We start from the raw sequence: 12,018 nt of genomic DNA on the forward strand, positions 1-12,018 counted from the left end.
GTTCTCCTTGTAGGTACTAAATTTTCCTTAGCTAATGTGCACAGTTTATCTCTGACCACTGACAACTCCAAAGTCTGTCCGTCCCCTCAGGTTCAGCGTCTGGGTGTCATCCTGGACAGTACATTGTCCTTTGAGGCCCACATCGATATTGTTACTCAGTCTGCATACTCTCATCCATGTAATATTAATTGTTGTAATAGTGTTCATGTTTTTTTTCTGATTCATTCAGGTGAATCGACCAATAGGAAAGGTTCAGATATTTACGGCCGACCTATCAGAGATCCCGCGCTGCAACTGTAAGGCAACAGATGAGAGCCCGTGTGGGATGGACTCAGAGTGCATCAACCGCATGCTGCTGTACGAATGTCACCCACAGGTACAGAAACACCTCCGCCACACTCATGTTAATTGCTCCACGTTAAGTGACGTTCAAAAATCAAGAGCAAATGAAGCCTTGTGTCTTGGTGTCAAGTTCCCCACGGCTCAAAAATGTAAGAACTGCACGGAGAAGTTAACACCCCAGTTCAGACCAAAATTTGCAACAAGACAAGTTGAAACATGCAACTACCTGCAACGTGCCGTTCTACAACGCTCTAACTTACTCTTAACTTATATTATGGCTGAATATAATTTGTAGCTTTTTAAAATCTGAATGAGGATAGTGATAGTGAGATACTGGCTACAGTGATAAAACAAAACCAGCATCAGATGGACTGTATTCATAATCAGTACGGCACAATAATATAACCAGCGCCAATTCATCAGTCAATGAGAATGTGTGTGTGTGGGCGGGGCATAAGCACATACAGCCAGCAGCAGCAGCGACCCACTGTCCAACACCGGCACACCGTGAGGACAGAAACAGAGGGCTCAGTGGGGACGGAGCACCTGCTGCAGCAAGCCGTCTGCGGTCATTTTGACTTGACCAGCGGGCTTCACTACAAGCTGATTGGCTGTTGAAACAGGTGACGTGCTTTAAAACCAGCCACCGGTGATTTGACCAGCTGAGTGTCAGGTGACACCATCAGCCATCTTGAGTCGCACTCAGACTGGCCAGTTCACACCGCTGACACTCTTCTCTGCAGCGTTCTAAAACGTCACAAATCTTTGGTCTGAACTGGGCTTTATGGTCATGAAATGAACATTCAGTTCACAGGCAGGCACGTCAAACATTATAAACCTCCTTAACTGTTCCACACACGGAGCTACAAAGACAGGACAGACAGAACATGAGTGAATTTTGGAGCTTGAAACAGCCTGATGAAAGCGCTGAAACTGAACCAAAACCAGTTGAAGCTGTGGACGGTAAAACCAAAACAATGATCTCAAAAACACTAAAATGTTTGCAGGTTTGTCCGGCGGGCGAACGCTGCCTCAACCAGGCATTCACCAAGCGTCAGTACAGCCAGGTTGAGATCTTTAGGACGCTCTCTCGAGGCTGGGGGCTCCGCTGTGTCCATGACATCAAGAAGGTAACTGGATACTGTCATTAATAATAATACTGGCACTACTGTACCACTGTAGAGCTGATATCAGTGAGACTGGGTCGGGCTAAATAATGGATGTTTGCTGTGTTGTATTATCTCAGGGTCAGTTTGTGAGCGAGTACGTCGGGGAGGTGATTGATGAGGAGGAGTGCAGGTCCAGGATCAGACATGCCCAGGAGAACGACATCTGTAACTTCTATATGCTGACACTGGACAAGGTACAACTCTGGAGCCAGACTGTGTGTGTGTGTGTGTGTGTGTGTGTGTGTTTAAACAGGAACTGTGTCCTCGGTTGACACTACGGTACGTACTGACACTAAAAACCAGGGCTGTTCCTCACGACTAATTTCCCTGACGTTCAAACAGAGGTAAATGTGGTTAGTCAGCTCATCTGAAAGTAAGAAAACACTTGACAAAAAGGTCTAAGTTGAATCTGTCAGGGTTAATATTGTTAAAAAAAATGTATTGTATATTATGAGCCATTTTAAATTGTTAATCACATTTTTCAATAACCAAATGGTGTCTGTTGCTGAAATTCGTGGCACTTTGCATCGGGCGTATGAACACTGCACATTATCCTACAAAACAAGACAATTTAGCAAAAATAAAAATTAACAAATAATATTTATTTACTGTGTCTTCAACGTCCTGACTGTCCATTCTAACACACACACATATTGAGGCTTCTCAGGAACTTCTGCATGCCTAACTCCAGACAAGCCCAAAGCCTCGGACCTACTTTCGGCAGATCTTCGCAGAGACATCGACGTTCTGTGTATGCTGTGGACATCATGTAGAAATACTGTGTGTGTGTGTGTGTGTGTGTGTGTTTGTGTTTGTGTTTGTGGGTTAGGATCGAATCATCGATGCCGGGCCGAAGGGGAACGAGGCTCGCTTCATGAACCACTGCTGTCAACCCAACTGTGAGACGCAGAAGTGGACGGTGAGCGGAGACACCCGGGTGGGACTGTTCGCCCTTGTTGACATCACTGCAGGTACGCTGCTTCAAGATCAGAGCTGAGCATTAATAATAACCTCTGTGATCAGCTGGTTTAAGAATCCAGGCTCTGTCCTTGAAGTCAACCTTTAAATTCAGTGTTTGGTCAACAATCAAAAATGACCAGTTTAATGATTTTTATGTGGAGATAGTTGATGCTTTTGTTTTTTGATAAATGTATAAATATTCAAATAATAATAATAATATGCACATTCAGCACATCCAGTGCATCAAAACATAGTTTTCTAGTTGGAGCCGCGCCTCGTTTTCAAACTGTATGGTTTGACTCAAATGAACAATGACAGCAATATAGTCCACGATGAGCAGCGCTAAAATCAACCTGCGTAGTTGTCCCTCCATTGTGACATTAGAAAGTGTCACATTTATCTTGCAAGTGTACTCTTCTTCAATGTTTGCTTTACTTCCTGGATTTTTCCCACATGGAAATTCTGACCAATCAAGAGCAGCGTTCTCGCGCAAGGCATTTGATCTGGTCCGCTTGTAAATGCTGCTGTGAGAACATGAACCAACTCTAGGCAATTATACAACTTAGTGACAAAATTAGTCCCTGATTCAGACCAAAGGAGATGACTCTAGGGGTACGTCCCAAGTCCCTTAAAATTACTGCTAACCACCTTACCTAGCCACCTTACCTAACTGTTTAGTCCCTCCCACTTAGGAAAACATGCAAGGAGTCAGGAGTTAAGAGTGAGGAGTGAGGATTGCTGATAAGAGACATGAGACGGCCTTACTCTGAAGCGTCACGTAAAGCGACGTCCTATTCTGATGACGGCGGCACAGCTGGATCTGCTGCATAACGGAGCCAGCGTTTGGCGTACATCCCAAGTCACATTATATTCGCTGATCAAAGCCGTAACCGCCGCTGCCATCATGACTTTGGTCACACACTTTTGCATGTAATACCATTGTTATTGAGTCATTTGCCGAAGTTTGTGGCAATTAAAGAACGCTCTGTAGCCCTGCCACTGTCACTGTGATGAGCATCATTATCATTATTATTATCATCATTATTATTATCACTATTATTAAATCCACTCGCCATTATTCAACAAGTCAGCTGCTGAGTGAATAAGACATATCAGACCTGTCAGTCTACCTCAATCAATTCAATTTTATTTATAAAGCCCAATATCACAAACCACAATTTGCCTCACAGGGCTTTACAGCATACAATGTCCCTCTGTCCTTTGGACCCTCACAGCTGATCAGGAAAAATTCCGCAAAAAAACCCTTTAACGGGGAGAAAACGGTAGAAACCTCAGGAAGAGCAACTGAGGAGGGATCCCTCTTCCAGGACGGACAGACGTGCAATAGATGTCGTACAGAACAGATCAACATAATAAATTAACAGTAATCCGTATGAGACAGAGAGAGATGCAGGACAGACGGTAATGACGGTAGCTTACAACAACATTAATGAAAGTAATAATAATAATTAATATTAATATTAATAATTAATATTACCTACAGCCTATTAAACATTATTCCACTCACATGACATGCAGTACAATTAATGATGGGCAAATGTGTTTGTGTATGTGTTTGTGTATGTGTGTGCGTGGTGTTATATCACTCGAGCAGATACACATTTAACAGCCACACATCACAGACAGTCCGCTGAACACCGCAAAGGGTTGTGAATGAAATAAACTTAATTACAACATGACAGTCTTGCACGAAATATCATTAACGTTACTTTTTGTAGTCATGTAGGCATGTGAATTACAGCGTTGCATTACAAAGAATGCATGTAACGGGTACACTTGCACTATTTCTCCGCCATCTCGTTCAAATGAGACAGACGAAGGGGGCGGGTATTTATACGTCAGGGCCTCAAGCTGAAAAAGACTTCCTGTTAGGAACCTCTGGTGTTACCTTACTCATCACACCTAACAGATCCCTCCTAACTCCTAACGCTAACTCCTTACTGGCAGGAATAAGAGACGTGAGACGGCCTTAAAGATGGCGGAGCTCGAACGACTTCCGGTTCAAGTAAGGAGTTAGGAGTTAGCAGTATATAAAATAAGGCCCAATTCCAATCCGGCCCCTAAAGACTCAAGCCCTGAACCCTCACTGACTTAACTGACGTCAGCTGTAAGTGATTGAGTGTGAGAGTCTGAAAGGGCTCCGGATGCTACAAATAGGAATGGGACAGCACTTATCCCCCTCTCTACAAAATGTTGTTAACATTGGCGGCTCTGGGCGTGATCATTTATCGGTTATTGTCATCATATATTCCACACACAAAGAATATATATCTATATATATGTCGATCGATCTATCTATCTATCTATGTATCTAGATATCTATCTAGATATCTAGATAGATATCTAGATATAGATATCTATTCTTTGTGTGTGGAATATAACCACTGGTATTCCTCTGACTTCATGTGTGTTTATGTACCATCTTAAATCCTTGTTAATGTAATGTTTCATTGTTTATCTATCTGTTTTTTCGCTCTCCTTCCATAATGTTAATGTTTGCATATCTGCCGACCGTGTTACTTCCGGTGTTCCGAGGGCAACCCCTGTATTTGACGTCACAACGCTATGAACTGTGGGTAATTTCCTTACCGTAAGTCCGCATCGATGCTGACCTACGGTAAGGGGGCATAAAGGGCTCACTCACTGACTCACTGACTTGACGATTTGACAATGGGACAGCCCTCACACACTCACGCACTTCACATGAACGCGCCTCTAAGTCAGTGAGTCTGTAAGGGATTGGATTGGAATTGGGCCTAAGAGACTTGGGACGTACCCTCAGTCTGAGAGCAGCCTAAAAGATGGAGTGCCAAATGTTTGTCTCCCCCCTCTGGCTTTAAGAGAAATTACATAAACACTGTCGAGGCCTGTTGATGATGTGTGTGTGCAGGAGAGCTTTCTGAATCTCCCCCTCTCCCAGGAGCATTGTCTTGTGTGTGTTTTTTTTTTTTTAACTTAATTCTCCCATCTGAACACTGAGTTTATTTTTATCTGGAGCCTCCACTTCAGAAACTTTTCTTGGACGTTTCTTAGGATTTTCTGCCACAGCCTCCACCATCTGCAGCGCCGTCGTTACTGGTCTCTCCCCTCTTACTTTATTTTTTACTTTGAGAAAAAGAAGAAAATGTGCACATACAGATGAAACATTGAGAAAAGAAAATCAGTGCCAAACAGAAAAATACAACAAAAACAAATCTGATGTAACATGAATAAATTAATCTCTCCCCCTGTTAGCTCTGACTGGTTGACATAAAACGCATCACTTCCGGTGCGTCTGCATAGAAACATCGCCACAGAAACCCGACACCACAGCTACACACTGTGACTAAGTACTGTATCTGTACACTGCGGAACACAAGAGAGCTGATTCAGCCTATCACAACCAGGGAAACTTATGTGACCTTGTGTCGCGAGGGCTTGAATGTCACAGACGATTAGTAAAAGTCCTGCACTCGAGCTTTACAGTACTCACATGATGTGTAGATTGATAATTAGTCACTGTAACTTGTCCTCCTGTCCACACTGGCTGTGAAACTTTCCCCTCCTCTTGTGAGTTCAGTGTAATGTGATGAGAACAAACTCTACAGTGCATCTGATCGAGTGCACACAGTTGACTGACTGAAGCTAAAATGAGGCTTAAACATTTGAGCTTTATTTGTGTGTTTGTGTCCAGGCACAGAGCTCACCTTCAACTATAACCTGGAGTGTTTGGGGAACGGGAAGACGGTCTGTAAGTGTGGAGCGCCAAACTGCAGCGGCTTCCTGGGCGTCAGGCCAAAGGTGAGGGCCACTAACAAAATACAACTCTGTCTGATTCATCTGATTCAACATCTGAGGTCAGAGAGGGGAAGAAGAGCCTTTAATACTGCACTGAAAATAGTAAAGTGAAGTACATTGAAGTTTAGTGCAGTACTTGAGTAAATGTACTTAGTTCCAGTCCACTGCTGTCTGAGCTACAAGTTATTTTTAAGAGCTGAATTCAGTCTGTAATTGAAGGACTACAACATGAAGTCGTCTAAATAAACGCAGCATTAAAACCTCCTCTCGTCTCCAAACCAGAACAACCCTCCGTCTGAAGACAAAGGTCGTAAACTGAAGAGGAGGGGCCACGGCAAGAGGAAGAACAAGGTGGTGGTGACCAAAGAACGAGAGGACGAGTGTTTCAGCTGCGGAGATGGAGGACAGATGGTTTCCTGTAAGAGACCCGGCTGTCCCAAAGTTTACCATGCCGACTGCCTCAATCTCACCAAGAGACCTGCAGGTCAGTGGCTCCGCCTTTAACAGAATAACCCGCTTAATATGCCACAGTATGAACAGTGGTTACATGAGCCCCCAAACCAGACACAACTCAGCCTTGAGCAGAGTGACCGTCCTCTACTGACCAATCAGACTGCAGTGTTCACAGCTCCACCTTTTAGTACCAGATCTGTGTGCTAGGTACCCCAACAGAGGGGGGACCAAACATGGGGACGGTAAGGAACGGTTCTGTTGGTACCATCCACAACTTTTACAGTGGACACAGAAAATAAGTGTACCAAACTGAACTGAACTGCTTGGTGGAAATAGGGCTTTAGATGTTCTTGTTGCACGGCACTAACTACAGATAAGCACCTCATGCAGCCCCACTAACTATCCCTTTAAATCAGCTTTCAAAGTCAGATCTTCAGTCACAGTTGATGTTACACATTCTTTGGCCTTCTTGTCTTTATATTTATCGCAGGTCGTTGGGAATGTCCGTGGCACCAGTGCGACATCTGTGGAAAGGATGCGGCGTCCTTCTGCGAGATGTGCCCCAGCTCCTATTGCAGCCAGCACCGCGACGGCCTGCTCTTCATCTCCAAGCTGGACGGCAAACTGTGCTGCAGCGAACACGACCCCTGCGGGCCTGAACCGCTGGAGCCAGGGGAGATCAGGGAGTACACCCCCGAGCCCAGAGCCCTGACCTCGGGGCTGGGCATGGCCATCATCCCCTCTGCTACTCCTAACGCCAACACTAATCAGATCCCGACCGCCAGGAAGGTCCAGGAAATCAGCAGCAGCGCCGGCACGTGTACCTCTGAGCCGCTTCCTGCTTTCTCCATGCCGGTACCCATCACTATCCCCGTCGCAGCGCCCGCCTCTTCTCCTCCCCCTAGCAGCTCAGATGCCCCCAGCAGCCCACCGGTGTATGAGCTCCCACACTACTCGCCCATCTCCTCATATGAGGAGGAGAGGGATGTCTTAGAGGAGGATGAGGAGGACGAGGAGCTGCTGGAGGAAGTGGAGGATGAGTCAGAGGAAGAGGGTGAGGTGGGTAGGCAGAAATCAGATCCTCACGAAGAGGATGGAGAGGAGGTGATGGAATACCTGGAGATCAAAGAGGATGAGGAGGAGGAAGAGGAGGACGATGAGGAGGAGGAGGAGGAGGAGGAAGAAGAGGAGGAGGAGGAAGAGTGACGCACAGTGGATTATTATTTACAGTGGAACAGATTAACTGCTACACAAAAGCAGTCACTACAGCGGGGACGCAAATGAAGATTAACCAATCACACGCAGCCCAGTCTGTCACTGTACCCAGCGAGCAGGTGGACGTACGGAGGGCTCTTTAGGACAAAACTAAATCAACACATAAATAAATTGTCCATAAATAAACAGCATAAATACTGTATAGACTCATATATACACAGACAGGTATTACTGATTTAGTTTTGTCCTATGAGTCGCTCCTCGTGTGGTGACACAGTGACTTTGCACACACTGGCGCTGACTGCACCTTCATGTGGGAGATCTGACAAAGAAAATTATCTGGAACTTCTACAGACCGTAGAACTTGGGATTTGTAAACATATTTCACGTCACTACTTGTTTTCTCACCTGCTGGTTTGTTTCAGTATTTCTTCTCACTAGTATTTCAGCAAGTTGACCTGCAAAAAAAAAAAAAAAAAAAAAAAAAAAAAGCTTCATGTAATTGGAGACAGTTCCTGTTTCTGCAGAGCCGGTGTGTACTGTAGGTGTTTCGTGCTAGAAAAGACTGCACTGTAGCTTCCTGTCAGGGCGGGGTGAACTCTCCGGTCTTCGGTAAATGACCTCAGCTTGGTAACATTTGAATCAGACGGTGGCCACGTTTGCAAAATACCTGATTTTTCCCATAAATAGATCAGTTCTCTGTCCCTTCAGGGATCACCTTCAGTTTGGGTCGTGTTTTAAACATGGATGTCGCTCCAAATCAGGGCCGGAAAATCTTGGTCGACTGAAATTCTACCAACTCTTCAAGGAGAGGGAACAGATTAAGTAAATTGGCTGCTACCTGGTGGTGTCGGTGTCCACCACAGTGTTTCTTTCATGAGGCTAGTGTATATTTTAAATCCTTTGCAGTGGGCACTGAGCCTGGGCGGCATGGCGGTGCAGTGGTTAAGAGAGTTATGGGTTCGCCGGGGTCCTTCTGTGCAGAGTTTGCATGTTCTCCCTGTGTCAGCGTGGGTTTCCTCCAGGTGCGCCAGCTTCCTCCCACAGTCCAAAGACATGCAGGTTAATTGGTGACTCTAAATTGTCCGTAGGTGTGAATGTGAGTGTGAATGGTTGTCTGTTTCTATGTGTCAGCCCTGTGATAGTCTGGTGACCTGTCCAGGGTGAACCCTGCCTCTCACCCAGTGTCAGCTGGGATAGGCTCCAGCCCCCTGCAGCCCTTACAAGAGAAGTGGTTATGGATAATGAATGAATGAATGAATGAATGAATGGGTGCTGAGCTGAGTTTGACATTTTTTCTGGTTGCTGGGAGTTGAAAAATGTTCAGCTTTAATTAAAACCCTGCGTCATTCGTCACTGGTACTTTAGGCTTGGGTGGTATCAAGGTATTCCCATATACCAGGCCTTTTAGAAATCCCAAAGGTCTGATTTTAACTACCATCAAAAATAAAAATGCATCTCTTCTATTAAACTGCTGCAGAGATGTTGTATTGACATCAGAGTTTACACTAGACTTTGACGGCCAATATAGCTGTTAATATTCCAGAATTCCTGCCACAGAGAACAACTGTCAGACACACTGTATGTTTTAAATATTCATATAAACAGCCCACATTTATACAGCAACAAAACACTTTGAATTAAGTAACCTGAAAACAAGCTAAATGAAGAAGAAGTGGCCTGTTGAACAGAGTGACGAATCACAAGTTTAGTGGCAGAGGAGGAAAAGGACTTGATGAGCCAAGCATCACTATAAATTACCAAGTCTGCTATTCACCATCGGGCTTGCATTGGAGGAGTGAAGCATATCTCTGGTCTGAGACTTGCAGTGTGTTGAGCAGTGCCTGGCAGCATTCTCACTGAACATCTGCGGCTTGCAAGCGTAGTGTTTACACAGACAGCGTTGCTGCTGTAACTACTGTATTTCCACTATTAAAAGCTAGTACTCTACAGTTTTTGGAGCTGTGCAAGCAGCTGCATCGTCAGCAACACAGTCCTGCAAATATTTCACAATAGAAAGCCTCGTGTTTACAAATGAAGGGATTCCGTCCACAGAAACGCTGTTAGAGTGCTTTTATTTTTGAAATGTAAACAGGAAGCGTTGAGTTAGTTGTGTCAAATGAAGACATCAAAACTGTAGTGAAAGGTGGTATAATGTCAGTATGATCAAAGACCATTTTCAAACTCTATTTTTGCTGAAAACAGCGCACGTCACCCATGGAAAATAGGCGAGATTCCTATTCTCAAGATGTTCCACAGCTGAGCAGCAGCCACACTGCACCTGAACAGCGCTGCTCACGGCAGCAGTGTGGCTGCTCTGACTTGTTGACACTGGCGCTGGGAGAAAAAAAAAAAAACCCAAGAGGTTCTGCCTTGCACACGTGCTGCTCATGTAGGCAATGTGGCCTGGGAAAACCGTGACCGACGTGGATGAGGCGTATGCTCCAAAGAAAATCTGGTCTTTATATGTTTATATTTAAGTCGCTTGGCAACGAATCTTAATAGGTCACACAGTGTTAGGCTATTTGATGTATTTAATTAGTATTAGTATTAATTAATTTATTTATTTGTCATATTTCCCACTGGACAATTTAGCCGCTGATACTTTGATCTCCCGGACAACTACATGTGATGCCAGCCAAAAGCCAGCTTACAAACTCTGATTGAACTGATGTAGTTCACAGCTCACACCACCAGAGGTCAGTGTCTACTGGGGGAACAGGCAGCTGAGCTGAGAGAGATTGCAAGTGGTGGGGATAACGTTACAGGAGTAGTGTAAATTAGAATGCCTCTGCCCATGTTTTGGAGTATCACCGCATATAAATTTTCATGAGATGAATTCTTCTAACTACAAAAGCAGTCACAACAAGTTTTACCAAGTTCTCGAGCAAGAGGGGCGCTTATTTCCTATCTTGTCATTATTCTTTGGGACATAAGTATTTAAACCCATCAAGACTTTTCTAAGTCTTAAGTCTGCGTATTCGAAACACATTGTTGGCCAGACAATGTCAGTACATGCTACTGTGACTTTTATCACCAGCAGCTCAGCTTTATATCGTTCACCCCAGTGATATGTCAGGAAGGAATGAAAAACAGATACCGCTGAAGCCTAGTCCCTTGTTACCTGCTGTCTAATCACAGTGAAGGAGGGACGGGACAAATACTGAAAAGACCAACCGTTGAACACACACAAACCCGCAGGTCCGTCCTCTCTGCCTATGTTCCTCATCCAGAGCAGGGCTCTACATTGCGCCAAGGCTTTTACTTTGGCGGGTATTCCGTATCTGATCAACCACTGCACTTCCAGCCAGGCGTTTTCAAAGGAGTTCCTGGCCTTTTCAAAGTAGAAAAAAAAAAACTTTGGTGGACACGCGGCCTTTCAAAAGTAACGACGACCAATGACATTGGATAAGAGTGTATCGACAAACCGACCGACCAGAAGGTGTCAGCCCTACTCAGAATGAAACAAAACCAGCTCCACTGGTGGTCAGAGCACTTTGGGTTTTTTTGGAAATCAGTTCAACAATAAGGATTTTATTGTCCACAGGAGTCGTTGCTTCCATTTCCTGTGGTCTCAGTTTCAGTCTCCAGTTCTCCTTGACGCCTCAGATCATTTGACGGTGCTGGTGATCATACCATCTACGATAACTTGAAAGTGCCACATGATTGGCTGCCTGGTGTAGCCTCAACAAGAGTTCACACGACTAGCGATACTGCCAACAGCAGGCATCTCGAGTTCTCTTAATTTTACGCCAAAATAAACGGACGAGGATTCAGTGTTTGACTGAGAACAGTCTTCATGCCTCAGAGAAAGTGTTGATACCAGGATGGGATGCTGAAGCTGTCTCGTAGGTTCTTTAGCAGCTCTATAAGGAGACGAGTTGGACGCTTCTGAGACTCATATCCTCCGTCACAAAGAGTCAGTCTCGCCCTGGTGGTCTGAATGCAGAGATAGTTAGCCTCAGTGTGTATGCTGTGCTCTGTAGTCATTATTTATCTACTGTTCAGTGACGCACAAATAGTGATGATGAAGAGGAGGAGGTGGAGAGTCAGGGGAGTGTTAGCTCCTGGTTCCCTCCTC

At 44.9% G+C, this 12,018-nt stretch overlaps 1 protein-coding gene across 4 annotated transcripts in view; it reads left to right on the forward strand.

Moving 5' to 3' along the window:
- Positions 1-8,432, forward strand: part of nsd1b (nuclear receptor binding SET domain protein 1b) — a 38,641-nt gene extending 30,209 nt beyond the window's left edge. For all 4 annotated transcript variants that reach the window (XM_078172268.1, XM_078172270.1, XM_033641389.2 and 1 more), the window contains exons 18-24: positions 230-376; positions 1,350-1,472; positions 1,589-1,705; positions 2,341-2,482; positions 6,166-6,272; positions 6,552-6,753; positions 7,213-8,432. In XM_078172268.1, coding sequence (XP_078028394.1) covers positions 230-376; positions 1,350-1,472; positions 1,589-1,705; positions 2,341-2,482; positions 6,166-6,272; positions 6,552-6,753; positions 7,213-7,928 — 1,554 coding nt within the window. In that variant the 3' untranslated portion in view covers positions 7,929-8,432. The remainder of the gene's footprint in view (positions 1-229; positions 377-1,349; positions 1,473-1,588; positions 1,706-2,340; positions 2,483-6,165; positions 6,273-6,551; positions 6,754-7,212) is intronic.
- Positions 8,433-12,018: the final 3,586 nt, after the last annotated feature.

The sequence above is a fragment of the Epinephelus lanceolatus genome, chromosome 11 (genome assembly GCF_041903045.1).
Source record: "Epinephelus lanceolatus isolate andai-2023 chromosome 11, ASM4190304v1, whole genome shotgun sequence".
NCBI classification, from domain to species: Eukaryota; Metazoa; Chordata; class Actinopteri; order Perciformes; family Serranidae; genus Epinephelus; species Epinephelus lanceolatus.